Genomic DNA, 16,734 nt, shown 5'->3' with positions numbered 1-16,734 from the left:
TTACTTTACCTGGGATTCGTTAAGAGCAACACTCCGAGGCAGTTCAATTAAAAGTTTTACGAGGTTTAACGGTACATTGTATATCACTCACGCTTTTTGAATGGATACTTATTGAATGTACACACGTATTCTGTGTTTAGGTCAAACGATGAATAGTTTTTTTTAGCTAAGACAACGTATACGTTTAATAAAAACAATTTTAAGACGTTTTAAACATTCAACATTCCGACGTTGATTGAACACGGAATCAACGTCGGAAAACTATTCGTCACGGGCTAGCCGGGTCACGCACTCAAGGATTTTCGCCACGCACATACAAAACAACATGCTGTTTTTGTTTTGTATGTGCGTGGCGAAAATCCTTGCGCCCGTGACCCGGCAAGCCCGTGCTATTAATCGTATAGCAGTATAAATCAAATTTGACCAAACCTTTAGAAAAGTCGTTGACAAAATTATTTTGCCGATGGTGGTAATAACAACGCTTATGAATTACGAAAAGATGAGGTTTACCTCTATGGCTTTGAATAAAGTGATTTTCTAAAGCGATAACAACCGTTTCGGTAGCCGTTGGGCAAAAAAACAGTTCGAATTAACAGTGTTGAATTCGAGTTATCTATAGCAATTTATCATTACCTGGGAACGGACCAAAGAAACCGTTCGAATTAACCATGTTTTCGAGCTATCCGTGGCCGAGTTATCCATGTTTGACTGTATATATGTATACAAAAATTGTTCCTTCACTTTGGTTAACCCATATGGGTGGTAATTTCTGCTCTAACTCCAATCTCTTACCGGAGATCTGGAAGTTTGAGCACTCGCCTCAAGATCTTAGCTGTTCCCGATATCACACTTTTTTTCAACTCACATGAGTTGATTGTTGCCGGTATCTGGGCAAGCCACATTTTATGCACAGGTGTTATTGCGGCCAGTGCATCAATGACTACTGGAATTACAGTTGTTCTTGCATCCCAGCATTTTGCAATCTATTCTCCAAGAGTGAGGTATTTTTCCACTTTTTCTTTGCTGGCTATATTGTAGTCATTGGATACTGCTATATCTATTATAGTAGCCCCATTTTCTCCTTTTCCACCACCACTATATCTGGTTGGTTTGCTAGGACATGCTTGTCAGTCCGGATGTAGAAGTCCCAGAAGATCTTACCAAGGTCATTCTCATTGACCTTACCAGGAGCTTCCCACCAGCGTTGTGGTTTATTAAGGCCATACTCATCACATAGACTTCTGTATACAACACCTGCAACATGATTATGCTGCTCAGTGTATGCGTTTCCGGCTAGCTGCTTATCTATATGCGTATATATATATTTGTATAGATATATATATGTATACATGTTTACATATATATACATTGTATATATATAAATATGTATACATACATGTATATATATATATATATATCTATAATATATACACGAGTAAAAGCGTAAAATCCGAGCAAAGTGCTCAATGATAAAATCTGAGCCAAGTTGAAATCAGTAAAACAGACTATAATTTTAGATAAAACACTTCATTACTAACACTAACAGTAATGAAGTGTTTTATCTAAAGTTATCGTCTGCTTTACTGATATATACATGTATATATATATATATATATATACAATAAAGTATAAGCTAAAAGTCAGCATAAAGTGCTCGATACTAAAGTAGAGCTTACTATAAATTTGGTAAGAAATTTATTAAAATTTGACTAAGCAAAAAATTACTAAAAGTTTCGTATTACACAAAAGGTGTGTAACACTCATCAGATAAAATGCTTAGTGAGGACTATACACAAGATTCTGCATTAGCTGGTAAGCTGAAATAAAAGCTCAGGTATTAAAAGCTAGATGGATAAGATCTATTATGTAATGCTATTTCGTAAAAGGTGTTTCTTAGCATGTCTACATGTAGATATAAGTTCACTACGTTTGTTAAGAGTTGCCTTCTCAGGTCTGTAAATGATGAAATATTTTTCTAATGTACATAATCTGCACTTTCCGGTGCTTTTAGAGTATGGCTTGGCGTGTGATAAAATCTTCCAGGCTATGTTGTAGTCAGCGCCGCTTTCCTTGAGTTCCCATATGTGGCTGCTTAGCTCGGTAGAGTAGCGTTTAGAAATGTCCTTGAATGTGGATTTGTGAAGGTTATATCTAGTTTTGAAGCTGTTTTCGGTTAGCCCTACATATGTGGCTGCAGGTTTATTGTTATCAGTGGTAGTTACGCTTGCCTGGTATATCACTGATTTTGCTAAGCAATTGTCTGGTAATGGGCAGGTGTTCTTATTCCTGCAATTGCAGCCAGGATTAGTTGTTTCTAGATGGTTCAGTGACAGCAGCCTCTGATTGTGAGAGTTGATAGCCTGTTTCACATTGTTCATGCAGCTATAGCTTAATTTAATAATACTTCTGTTAAAGATTTTGTGTAGCTTGTGGTCAGTAGAGAATTCTTCATCGATTAATTTAAAGAAAGTTTTCCCGATGTTGGTGTGTACGGTGTTGCTGTAAGGGGGGTTATACCAGATTATGTTTCTTTTTCTTTGTCTATGTCTAGCCTTTAGTGGTGTAGCTTTAGGTGAAGAGAATTCTAGCTTGTGTTGGTATCCGCTTTTTCTTAAGGCTTCCTGATAAATAGGTGCAGCTTTGCTGAAGGCATTTCCATCTGATGAAATTTCTGAGAGTCTTTTGTTGATTGCCAGTGGTATATTTTTAATGATGTTAGGCGGGTGGTTTGAATCTTTGTGAACATAGGTAATGGTGGTGTTTGGCTTAGTGTAGGGCTCATACTTCCCGTTTTCTAGGTTTAGGGTTACGTCTAGAAAATTTACTATCTTCCTGTTGGCTTCTATTAGTATTCTTAGATCATGTGAGCTAAAGATAGCGCACAGGTCTTTCTTGATGTTGTCAACTTGGCGGGGGGTTGCGTGTAAAGCTCCCAGACCATCGTCTCTATATAGTCCAAATTTGTTATTGTATTTTTTAGATATTTGGTACAATATGTATGCGCCTACTAGCTCACATGTTTCAGCACCATCAAAACATCCCATAGTTACATCAAAGAGATTTTGGGAAGTTTTCTTACCCCATGGCTGTCCATTATTATACAAGATTGACTTTTTGGTGTGTAGTATTATTGCCTTATCTCTTTCTGTGATGCTGTGATGCTCTTTCAAATTAAGCTATAGCTGCATGAACAATGTGAAACAGGCTATCAACTCTCACAATCAGAGGCTGCTGTCACTGAACCATCTAGAAACAACTAATCCTGGCTGCAATTGCAGGAATAAGAACACCTGCCCATTACCAGACAATTGCTTAGCAAAATCAGTGATATACCAGGCAAGCGTAACTACCACTGATAACAATAAACCTGCAGCCACATATGTAGGGCTAACCGAAAACAGCTTCAAAACTAGATATAACCTTCACAAATCCACATTCAAGGACATTTCTAAACGCTACTCTACCGAGCTAAGCAGCCACATATGGGAACTCAAGGAAAGCGGCGCTGACTACAACATAGCCTGGAAGATTTTATCACACGCCAAGCCATACTCTAAAAGCACCGGAAAGTGCAGATTATGTACATTAGAAAAATATTTCATCATTTACAGACCTGAGAAGGCAACTCTTAACAAACGTAGTGAACTTATATCTACATGTAGACATGCTAAGAAACACCTTTTACGAAATAGCATTACATAATAGATCTTATCCATCTAGCTTTTAATACCTGAGCTTTTATTTCAGCTTACCAGCTAATGCAGAATCTTGTGTATAGTCCTCACTAAGCATTTTATCTGATGAGTGTTACACACCTTTTGTGTAATACGAAACTTTTAGTAATTTTTTGCTTAGTCAAATTTTAATAAATTTCTTACCAAATTTATATATATATATATATAGATATATATATATATATATCAGTAAAAGCTATGCATATACATAGCTATATATGCATATGTATAACTATTAGATGTGCTACCGGAGTAATAAAAAAGTCTTTGGACAGAAAATTGATTTGTACTTAACATATATAGCAACATTTGCCATTCTAACATTCAAACTACATATCATGAGTGTTTTGTGTAGTTGGAATAAGTTAAGAGATAAAATAAGTATGTAAGTGTATGTAAATATAAGGAATAACTTATACTAACAATAAATCTTACAAATAATCTTACATTAATCCCATGACAAAACACGAGCGAAGCGATTGTTTGGGAGCTTTATGATAAATACATATGTGCACACAACTCACAAAAATTATTCATCAACAGCCGTCGCAAACCCTTGTACCGAAATCTCATCAACAAATTTAACCATTTTTCAATAGAGTCGTTTAAGTATAATAACGATACAAAACACATATAAACCTATGTTATCAAAGCTTTATTATTTGTAGAAAATTTCCTAAACCTTACCCATCTGATCGGATTATACATAAATAGACAGATTTATTCGGCTCAAAATCGTTATTAAAACTTGACAAGCCTTATTTTTATTAAAATTAAGACCGGCAAATGAAACGCCGACCAACAGAGAATAGAACCATTAAGTCATGCGCATTTCACAAGAAAAAAAACGTGCACATTTCACCAGTCTATGGCATTGTCGAATTGCCAAAGGTTTCTGTAATTAACGTAGAAGCACTGAAAATTAATCATTTCCGTTTTGCCGATTTCAAAGTAACTGAAATTTTGGACACTTGAGTACTTTGGCATTCCAACTGATGTCTAAAACAGTGAAAGTAAAGGAAATGACGATGATATTTTTTCTAACGATTCTTATGAGATTATTGCAATATTTAATTGTAAGAATAATTATTCAATTTTATAAGATTTAATTATAAGGATAAGCATTCGAATTTACAAGATCGAAGTATATAGTGGCCGATATTGGGCAATATGTTACTGTTATTATTTTTTCTAAATAGTTTTGTTAAATAGATTTTCTAAAAATCTATAGAAATATCACAATTTCTTGATATTGGTTGCTATGATGTTTTGAAATGTAAACAAAATTGTGCATTGGTTTTTTATTATTACTGTATTACTATATTATTAATATTGGTTATTCTAATAATATCAGTGCATTTTACTTCTAATATTGCATTTATCCTATGACGGGGGAGAGATATAAACAATCTTTTCCTTTCATTATTGCTGTTTGTTGTACATAATAACACCCAGTACATTACAGCTACCATTGCAGTTATCCTAATGCACATTGGCTGTATGACAGGAGAATTTCTAGTCCTACAAATGGTTGTTGTAAAATGTGAAAATAATTACGAATTACTAATTGGTTAGGTTTAGAAGGAAAAATGTGTAAGCTAATGCACAAAGCAAGCACTGATAGGAACTTTTTTGAAGCACGCATTTAACGAACGAAACATTCGGCTGTTGACGAAAGGAAATAGTGCTGGTTAATATACTATATCGCTAGTAAAATAATCGATAAATAGATAAAGAACAAAATTAAAAATATTCATACAAACCAAAATGTTTTAATTTTAATTAAAAAAAATAACCTAGAATATTTTTTAAACGAACAAAGATTTTGTTCATATTTAATGATTGTGGAACGCGAGGTACCAAATCAGAAGCCAAAAACATAATGTAGCTGGGAAAAAGTCTCCTGAGCAGCTGGAATAAATTAGTAACGAACTAAATGTAGATGTAAAATAAATAACAAGTATGTAAACTACGAAATGTCGATTCAACGTATATATTTTGGAAAATGTATATATAAGCAAGTACATTTTAATTCATTCCAAGGGGAGAAAACAACTTTGGTAAAGTATTTTACATGTCACACCATAAACTGTACAGTATACTGCATACTATAAATAAAACCGGGTAGATATAGATCGTGTTTAATTTTAACAAAAGGTTTTCCATGTTTTCGATGATGGAAAAAGAAAACAAAAGTAAACATATTGTATGTTTTTCTCTTAAAACATCATAAACAATAAAGGTTAAGATATAATGGCAAGAATTGCAGAAAATGATAATGAAACAGCAAAAATGCAACAGATCAGTTACATCAAAAATCATAGGAAAAAGAAAATATAAACAGCAATGGCTCGTTTACTTCAAACCTTTGAAAGAGAATCTTTCTCCAAAACAATTTTGGGTAACTCGACTGGAGGGGTTATCTCCTTAGCAAATCTCTTCGTTAAAGGAGATGTCGTTCCAGACGGTTCCTCCCTTTTTGTAAAGAATTTGAAGCATAAATTGCTTCTCTATTTGTAACGAATGTTTTCATACTTTTTCCGGAGCTGTTCCAATTTCAATGCCCATGCTCCGGTTTGCTCCAAATTTATGTTTGAGATCCGAGATGAACAAATTTCAAAATCTTTTAATGAAAACCAAAGCGTTCGAGAACCGAGATTCTACTGTATATAATCGGTACACTAATCGCCAAATTTCAAGGTCGGGATAAATTATTGTTGATTTAGTGGGCCGAACCAATTTGCCCTAACGAAACAAAGACGAAGAAGCATCGTGTTGCATATACTTGGGTCCCAAAATGTTTCGATATAATTGTCTGCGTGAGAAGAATTGGCCTTGACCCCAGATATAGTAATTGAACCTTAAAAAATACATTTCTTAACGGGGTCAGGGGCATCGTAACGCGTGGCCGCATCGGTAAAATAATCAGCGTGCACGGTAGCTATAGCTAGATTGACAGACATACTTTGAGAAATATATATACATGTGTATATATACATGTGTATATATACATGTGTATATATACATGTGTATATATACACGTGTATATATACATGTGTATATATACACGTGTATATATACACATGTATATATACACGTGTATATATACATGTGTATATATACACGTGTATATAAATTTACATACATATTTATTTATATATATTTGTTTATATATGTATGAATTTATATGTATTTATGTACCGTATATTGTATTTACTGTACATATTGTGTAAGTACACTGGTCTTGAAAGCAATCACTTTATTTGTATTTTCAGTTATAGCTCAGACACACATGCATGCTATAACAATAATATAGTGACACATATTAACATGAATAAGTATGACATGTATGCTAGTAAGGCACAATAAAATATCTTTGACCTCTTCTTTTGCGGCTTCGTTTCTTTTTACACATTTTCATTTATAGCTTATTAGTATATCATTGCAAAAGTATCAGCCATTTTGAGTGGCTAGCGTACTTTGTCAAGTGTAGATAATTACTAATTTTTATAAACCTGATTACAGATGAAGTGACTCTAAGGTATCAGAACCCCGAAGAATTCGTTGAAACCTGGGCATTCGTTGCTGATAGCACCTTCAGCTATTTGTATGTCACACATGAGGGTGGCATATCCAAGATGGACACAAATGATTGGAATAAAACTCTGGTCGCGGGCTCAAATAAATGGGAAGAAGGAGAGCCTCTGAATGGCCCGCTATTAGAAGCTCGATTTGATCGTATGCTTACTAAATATGTTCACAAGAGTAGTCTGAGTTCTGTCATCAATCAGGTTGGCAGGCAGGGCCCCAACCACAGTCTTTTCAATGCCAAACCTATGATCTTTGTCACCAGACAGCTTCACCAAGTTTATGTTATCCTGATGGTGACCTAGATGAGTATAAGCTAAAGAAATTATGCTTTCCACTTCAAAATGAGTTGATCAGAATTAGCCCCGTTTCACTGCAGCGTCACCATGAATGTGATGGTCACACTGGAATATGAAACGAAAACAGTCTCCATATTTTAAAATATAACATAGGTGTACTTGTGCTTTAAATATAGGTGTACTTGTGCTTTAAATATAGGTGTACTTGTGCTTTAAATATAGGTGTACTTGTGCTTTAAATATAGGTGTACTTGTGCTTTAAATATAGGTGTACTTGTGCTTTAAATATAGGTGTACTTGTGCTTTAAATATAGGTGTACTTGTGCTTTAAAAATGAACTTGTACAAAATTTTAGTGGATCTTATCAGAAAGTATTGAGATTTTTCTATCATTTGCGATTGTTTTTGATGTTTCAGGTAATCAAACTGCCTGGATATTTCAAAATTAAAATCGAAAAAACTTGATCATAGTTGAAACGCTCAGATCAAGCATAAGTGTGATTAGGACGACATCTATTGTTGCAAAGAGACTGACAGAATAGAGACTTGTAATACTGCAACTTGAACACAATGGCCGATATCAACTATAGCAATGATAACAACTAGTGACTCCATTTTGGCATGTATATTTCTTCTGAGAGTTTTAACCGCAATTAAGTTTTGTTAATTTTAATCTTGGAACATACCATAGCAGGCAGATTACTTCCATCATCAAAAACAATCGCAAATGATAGAAAAATGCCAATACTTCCAGATAAAATCTGCTAGATTTTTGTGTGAGTTCATCTTACCCAAAAAGATCTCAAATGCAGAGATGATGAGTAGTTTTAGCGAGGGGCACGACCTTTGTAAGTTTAGGTGTCCAACTGCGATGAAACGGCTTCTAATTATTCTAGTTTGTCATAAAGTTATCCACTGAAAGTGAAAGGTTCTGTTGACTAAAGCCAGCCTCTAACTATCTGATGCCTGTTGCCCAGCTAGCCAAATGGAAATCTCAGCCAGTAACAGTGTGGATTTGTTCAACCATTTCATAATCCTTGACTAGTTATTTAATATTCTTGTAAAAGTAGGAGTTCGAAATTTCCAGTTACAATACTCGTTCAGAGACAAAGTAAGCCTTGTTATGTGTCATAATGCTGGGCAAAGTAAGCCTTGTTTATGTGTCATAATGCTGGGGAGCCATTTCCAACTAAGCCTGCAAGTGTTTGTTTTAGTTCCGGGCAGGATGGTTTGGCTCATCCAAGACCAGGTCCTGTTGGTTAGTGAGCCATATAAGCACTCTTTCAGAGTCATCAACCTTGAAGATGGGCTGGTCACAACTATCTGTAAAGGTATGTCCATTAATTTGATAAAAAGTGTTGATTACTCTCACCGATTCATTTCTTTGAGCTTTTCACTATTTCATTCCTATGAGCTCTTCACCATTTTATTCCTTTGAGCTCTTCACCGTGGGCAGTCACTACTTCTATATATTATTACAATCACTTCAGGTGAAGATAGATATAATCCAACATACATCCTTGGTGGCCCAAAGACATGTGAGATGAATAACCCTTTGGGTTTGACAGTCAGCAATGGCAGTGTGTATATTGGTGAAACTCTGGGAGCAGACGGCAGAAATCCTCCGAGGCAAGCCGTCATCCTCAAGCTGGAATACTGTGAGTAGCTAACTACTCAGATAGAGAGATTCGTATTATATTACATACTATATATTACAATATATAAGTATATATAATATATATTATATAATTTATAATATATGATAATTAATATATAATATATATACAATATATATTATATAATAATTATCATATAATATAAATTATATATTATAATTACTTGATGTTATATAATTATATTGTAATATAATATATATTATATGCATAATATATGTCATAATATTTATTGTATAACTTACAAGTGTATAACTTACATAATATATACAATATACATGATATATAATAAATTACAAAGAAAAACAGTATGAGAGCTCTCTCTCCCTCTATCTCCCCTCTCCCTCTTTCTCTCTCTCCCTCTCTCTCCCCCTCTCTCCCCCTCTCTCTTTCTCTCTCTCTCCCTCTCTCCGCCTCTCTCTCCCTCTCTCTCCCTCTCTCTCTCCCTCTCTCCCCCTCTCTCTCTCCTTCTCTCTCTCAGTAGTAGTTTTCCTCCATTATGCAGGGTTAAGTTTAAAGAGGCTCTGTGTGCCCAGGGGTGCTCTGTGTGCCCTAGTTGGTGTCCAGGGGTTCAAAGGTGTTAGGAAAGTAGGGGAGCTTTAATCAAGTACTGTACTTCATAACCAATCCCAAGTATTCAGATTCAAAACTAAGCACTAGATACCACCTTAACACCTTTGCACATATGAGAATAATTGTACACATGCTTATTACACATGATGATCTCTCACGGCGCAAAGGACTGTCAGCATACTAGTATTAATAACATACAAGAAATAAATATTTTAAGCTAAGAAGGTATGAATATATAATTATTTTGTAGTTCATAAAATATTTCTCTCTCTTCATGAGATAGAAAAACAAAACAAGATTTTTTTAGTCAAATTTAAAACCTAATAAGGTAGGCTCAACAAATTTTACCAGGAAAACTCACAAAGATACAAAAAGTATTTTAAAAGGAACCACATTGTATTTTTGTGAAAAGTAATGAAGTACTGAAGCTTGCTTTCTTCCATTGGATGTTCCGGAAAAGGGTTAAACTCAAGAGCTTCATTTTGAAACGTTTCAAATGAAATCTTGATAAAGATTTATTTATGTCTCATGAAAAGCTTTCAAATGTTATAACTATGTTTTGCTAGCATTAGTATATACACTACTTTAGTTTTTGTATTTCATGGTCAATATGTACATAAGTATTATTAAAAAATTACCAATTTGTGTGAAAGATCATAAGAAGTTTTGGTCTACTTAGCCGTCAGATCGATGACTTAGTACATCGCTCTGATGAAACACTGCCCTCATGTCACTCGTGATTTGATCATTTGCAAATATGATGCAATTTTATAATTAGTGAAGTTATTTTTGCGCCGGGTCAAGTTTCCTCCTCTGAAGTTCAGAAGTAGCTGGTAAACTTTCTCAATCTGATTCTATTGGTTTGGTAGGGTTCTTTCATTTGGAACGGTTTCCTGCAGTTTCCTGATCGTGTAGACATTAATCTGATTGATTGGGTTTAAAAATCAAATTATCTTGCGATATGAATAGTTTTTCTCTGTGAAAACTCAAACGTGACGTGAAGCCGTCATAGTTGAGATGACTATCCAACAACATCCTTGACCAGTATTCGCATTATAGACTAATTGTTTATGAAGAAAAGACTTAGATTCCTGTACTCAGTGTAACCTGCTTCTGCTAGAGTGCACCAACACCAAATGCAGCTACATAATCACCTTTTTTTATAAGAATGGTATACCACAATAGTTTTGTTGTTATTCTCCTTTTTGATTGTATAGAAATTCTATTGCAATTGTTCTAGTAGTCTTAGTCAACAGTTGGAATACAGCTTGTCTGTATTTCACTTCTACTTATGATGTTGATCTGTTCTTAAGACGTGGTTCAACTTGAATCTCGGTATAAGTTGGAACATCGTGAATCTATATATATTTCAAAATGTTTGTCATCTGTGTATGTCCAGCTATAGCTATTAAAATATTGGTGTGAAGAATCCGTATCACAGATTTGATTGATCCCCCCCCCCTTTAGCCATGCGAGATTGATGGATTCTTTAGGCGATATATGTCGCTGTTTGTGAAAATATGCTACCGCTCTCCATTATGACGCAACGCCATTCTATGTATTAGTAAGAGCCGTAGATAACTCAGTCCTTGATAATTGTTGTGTAGGCATCTGCCACGCTGCACAACAATTATGTGGTACTAGTACGCTGGCAGTTCCATACACCGTGATAGATCATCATGTGTAATAAGTATGTGCATAATGATTCCATGATACAGCAATGTGACTGAGTGGTGCAGTTGGTAGTGCATGACTGAGAGCTCTAATATCCAGGTTCGATTCTCGTGTGGTGCAATATTTTTTCCTAATGTTTTAAGCGTGGCTTCAGACAGACAAACAGACAGACAAACAGAGCTCTTATTATAGCAAAGATTAGAAGACATCCATGGGTGCGCATATTGTAGTCCTTCGCTTCTCACTGGTTTACAAACAGCATTTTGGGATTAGAATTAGACTTGAGAACCTCAGTTATCAACTAAAAATGTTATGGTGAATTCTCGTTGCGCTAGTACTCTCCTTTGAACTGTAGAAGGAAAAGGTTCACAGTAGTACTGGTGTCAACAGTCACCACAGTGATAGTGGTAGTACTGATGTCAACAGTCACCACAGTGATAGTGGTAGTACTGGTGTCAACAGTCACAACAGTGATAGTGGTAGTACTGGTGTCAACAGTCACCACAGTGATAGTGGTAGTACTGGTGTCAACAGTCACCGCAGTGATAGTGGTAGTACTGGTGTCAACAGTCACCACAGTGATAGTGGTAGTACTGGTATCAACAGTCACCACAGTGATAGCAGACGGGATCATTAGTAACAGGACTAATTGCTATGCTAGTACCTAGCAGTAACAGTAGTATCCCACTCTTAAGGGTAATGACAACTGTAACCAGAGCAGTAGGATTGTGATTAAAAACTTGTCTCTTGAGATTGAAAAACTAGGGTGTATCTCTTTATCAAACTTCAAACCAGATAGCCTGCGAGACACCAAATTTTACCAATAAAACTCAAAAAGAAACCAAAGTGCATTTTAAAAGGAGCTGCATTTTTACAAAGCAATGAAGTAATGAAGCTTGCTCTTTTCTACTGGGTGTCTAAAAAAAGAGCTGTACTCAAGGGCTTCACTTTGAATTGTTTCAAATGAAATTATGACAAGAATGATTTGTGTTTCATCGGAAACTCTCAAGTTTTATAATTATATCTTGTTAGCATTAGTATATACACTAATTTACCATTCGTATTTAATGGGCCAATATGTACATAACTATCATTTATAAAACAAATATGTACATAACTATCATTTATAAAACAAATATGTGTGAAACATAAAAAAATATTTTTGTCGATTCAACCATCATTAGGGAGATGTTTTTACTAAAACAAAGAAAGCCGTTTGACCTGAGCGCATGGCTGGCCACCCTTGCGACCTCTAACCAGACTACCAGCTCTTAGGCAACCCTTGCGACCTCAAATAGACAAGATCTTGTAACCAAGCTATTAGCTCTTAAGCTACTTGTCACGTCAGTTACTAAGAGCTCCTAGTACCTTTGGAATCACCATAATCTCCTACTGCCTGTCAAACCTCTCTTTGTGGTGCATATTTTACAGACATTTCCTGCACCTTTACCTTTTTAGTCTCTGAATAAGAAAAGGTCTATACTGACATCCACGTTGTCTTATCGAAATTAATTACAATCTTCTGCTTACTGACAACTTAACTTCGCCATGTATACAAACATTTATCGAAAGCATTCCATTCTATTTTGTCTATTGTAACTCACTAGTCCTTTAAAAATGAGCATACAAAAAATGTAGCATATTTTATCTTAGAGTAATGATATTTTTCTATCATTTGAGATTGTCTTTGATGCTGGATTTGATCTCACTGCCAAGAAGTTTCAAGATTAAAATCGCCAAAAAATTCATAAGTAACGATGATAATAATAGAGTTAACAACATAAAAAATTATGATAATACAGTTAACAACATCAGATACGATAATAATAGAGTTAACAACATAAACAATTATGATAATACAGTTAACAACATAAGTAATGATAACAATAGAGTTAACAACATAAGTAACAATAATAATAGAGTTAACAACATAAGTAATGATAATAATAGAGTTAACAACATAAGTAATAATAAAAATATAGTTAACAACATAAGTAATAATAATAATAATAGAGTTAACAACATAAGTAATGATAATAATAGAGTTAACAACATAAGTAATGATAATAATAGAGTAAACATAAGTAATGATAATAATAGAGTTAACAATATAAGTAATGATAATAATAGAGTTAACAACATAAGTAATGATAATGATAATAATAGAGCTAACAACATAAGTAATGATAATAATAGAGTTAGCAACAAAAGTAATGATAATAATAGACTTAACAACAGGATAATAATATAGTTAACAACATAAGTAATGATAACAATAGAGTTGACAACATAAGTAATGATAATAATAGAGTTAACAAAACAAGTAATGATAATAATAGAGTTAACAATATAAGTAATGATAATAATAGAGTTAACAATATAAGTAATACTGATTATAGATATAATAACCATAAAATTTTATATATATATATATCTTTGCATTATTAATCAATTAGCCATGGGCCCATTGCCACAACTAGTTCTACTATCAATAATAAATGTACGCAGTCATTTCAAATCACAATGTTTCAGTTCAGCCGATTTGTCTCCCCCCTCCTCTTGCTTTTGGTGTAAAATACGAGCCGGAACAGGAACAATACATTCATAAGGATACAATCACCTTCAGCTGTGAGAGCGGTCTAGGTTTTGAAACGGGGTATGACACTATAACATGTATCAGGGCTATGAATGAGAATGGGACGGTGTCCGGAAAATGGGATCCACCCATAATACCAAAATGTAAGGTATGTTATTAAGAAGATTATACAATTATAGACTTTTATACAAACTACTTTTTTAGTAGTTTTTATTTTTATAAACTACCGACATGATAATCTGTGGGAGGATTAACTGGAGCACAAAAACTTGATCATATTTACAGCTATCCTCGGGCAATAGAGATTCTGAAGACAGGAAAGGTGGATCTCAAGTCGATGATAGCCATGAGGAAGCCTTTAGAGAAGACTGATGAGGCCTTTCAGGAGAAGATCAAAGGCCTCAAGTCAGGGTTCAAGATCATCATTGACTGTACCATGTAGGTCCCATCTCAAGAAATTCCATTGTCTCTGACTTCCCTCTGACTATACACACATAGGGTAGTTTAGTGTTTTGTAGCGACGGTTAATTAGACCTATGTCATATATTCATATCACTTTCACAATTGTATTTCTCTTCGTTTAATGTCATTGATTACCATAATTATATAAGATTTCTCCTTAAAACTTTCTGATTGTTATTTCTGAGCACCTTTCAGCACCTTCTTATCCAGTTATGTTTATTAATTAATATTGCATTTGATAGATTATATTTACTGTTTACTCATGATCTGTCTGAGCTTGTCTATTAGATTAAACCAGACAATGTTTTAGATGAAACACTTACCATTTGTAAGCTATTTCTAGGTGACTACATTTGAAATGGTTCGTCCTCATCAACATGTTGTTCTGATAATAACATTTATGTAGTTTGATCCTTGCTAGTTTCTTTGTTTGATGTTAGTCATCACAAGTTTATTTTTTATCAGATTTCACGCCGTGTGATTGTATCATTAGGAATGTGGCCCTGGAAGCATTATCTGTGTCGAACTTTCGTGTCAAGTGGAACAAAAGCTCTCATTAGCCTACTTTTGTAGGCCTTTTTGCTTATCGACTAAATGCACTGGCTCAATATTGTGTCTGTGGTACACACATTCATTTAGGAGAGTCAAGACTGTCAGTAAAAAGAAATCATAATAAAAATGAAATGGCATGAGCAAAGATTTTACTCAAACTAAAAATGCTAGTATCAGTTAATAGAACTGCTGTCTTCAGTGGGGCCGATGTATACCTAGTTCTTGCTCTCCGAGATACACTCTCTCATCTTTACTAGAGTATAGTATAGCAGGCGAGGCCAAGACATGCTAAAACTCCAGTTAGGCTGCTGTGGCTGACCAGAGAACCAGTTCGTAAATTTCTGCTCCAAGGCTGCCACACACTCCTTTCTGAGAGGGGGCCCATCCCATCTCATTATATTAAGGCAAATATTATTTATTGGACGTCAGGATGGGCAGATCACCATCATCGCTTCAATAAATCTATGAGATACCATTGTAATTTCCGGCATCTCATCTAGTTTGGTTTTGCCAGACTATATGTTTGCTGTTAGCAGGACGCTGTGCCTGACCAGTTAATAACATATCTCAACACAAACTAATGTTTATATAATTGTAGATAAAGCTCAGTGGTTCCCACAAGATCCGTGTTTTCCACAATTATGTATGCCTAAGTTTTCTTTGGATATAAATGTTATTTGCTGATGCCATCATTCTCAGTTAGATACATGCATATTAGGGCAGCAGTAGATGGTGCTTGCTCTTTGAAAATGAACACACACAAAGTTTTAGTAGATTTTATCAGAAAGTATCATAATTAATGTTTGACGTGATCTGATTGCCAAATCAAAGAGTTCAAAGAGATCAAAGAGTTTTTTCCAGCTTTTATGAGATTGTTTAAAAATGGCAGCATGTAATATGCTATACGCTTGCTAGTTCATAAGTTATATAATAATAATCTATCAAATGCTACAAATATATATATTCAAGAACAAGTGACATTAACAAACCACAATTATAATACATTTAATTTGCAGGAATTAATATTTTTGTAACAAAAATATTTGCACCGTTTACTTGGCAGGTTGTGTTCTGATTGTTGCTTTCGTATGGAACCATTTCATCATTTTCTTCTGGCTGTTCATTACCTTCCACAGCGTCTATTGGCCTCAACTTTTTTCCACATTGCTGAATTAGTCAATATTAGCGACCGAACAATTTTTTTAGCCGAGCAAAAGTTTTACGCGTTGCTATTCGAAAAACTTTTCACAAAAGTTATGATAAACTTGTAGCCGCATGCTCACTAAGGACAATTTATAGTCTGAAATGGTAGACGGGTTCCATCGTAATTGTAAACCATTTTTCAGATACGACGAAGTACTAAAACCACACAAAACAAGAAACTGGCCTGATTATTATTGGCCTGATACAGTTATTAATTATTTTTATGGCGTTGCTTTCAGAGTTAAAAAACGGTAAGCTTTGGAGTTAGAAAATGACTGCGATACGAACAGCAACCACGAAAGAATTGAATGATAATGGTGTAACTGATTCATTATTAGCACCAATTGTGGACACTTCTCTTACCTAATCACTTGCTATAAT

General features: G+C 34.6%; 1 protein-coding gene across 2 annotated transcripts in view; it reads left to right on the top strand.

The window, feature by feature from the left end:
* LOC137408305 (hepatocyte growth factor receptor-like) overlaps positions 1–16,734 on the top strand; it is a 106,812-nt gene that overhangs the window by 19,727 nt on the left and 70,351 nt on the right. Inside the window, exons 5-7 of one of the 2 annotated variants that reach the window (XM_068094783.1) lie at positions 7,260–7,472; positions 8,835–8,951; positions 9,111–9,278. In XM_068094783.1, coding sequence (XP_067950884.1) covers positions 7,260–7,472; positions 8,835–8,951; positions 9,111–9,278 — 498 coding nt within the window. The other variant, XM_068094785.1, reaches the window with a different exon arrangement.

This window comes from Watersipora subatra, chromosome 11, assembly GCF_963576615.1.
Source record: "Watersipora subatra chromosome 11, tzWatSuba1.1, whole genome shotgun sequence".
Taxonomy (NCBI): Eukaryota; Metazoa; Bryozoa; class Gymnolaemata; order Cheilostomatida; family Watersiporidae; genus Watersipora; species Watersipora subatra.
This window is presented reverse-complemented; position numbering and strand designations above follow the sequence as displayed.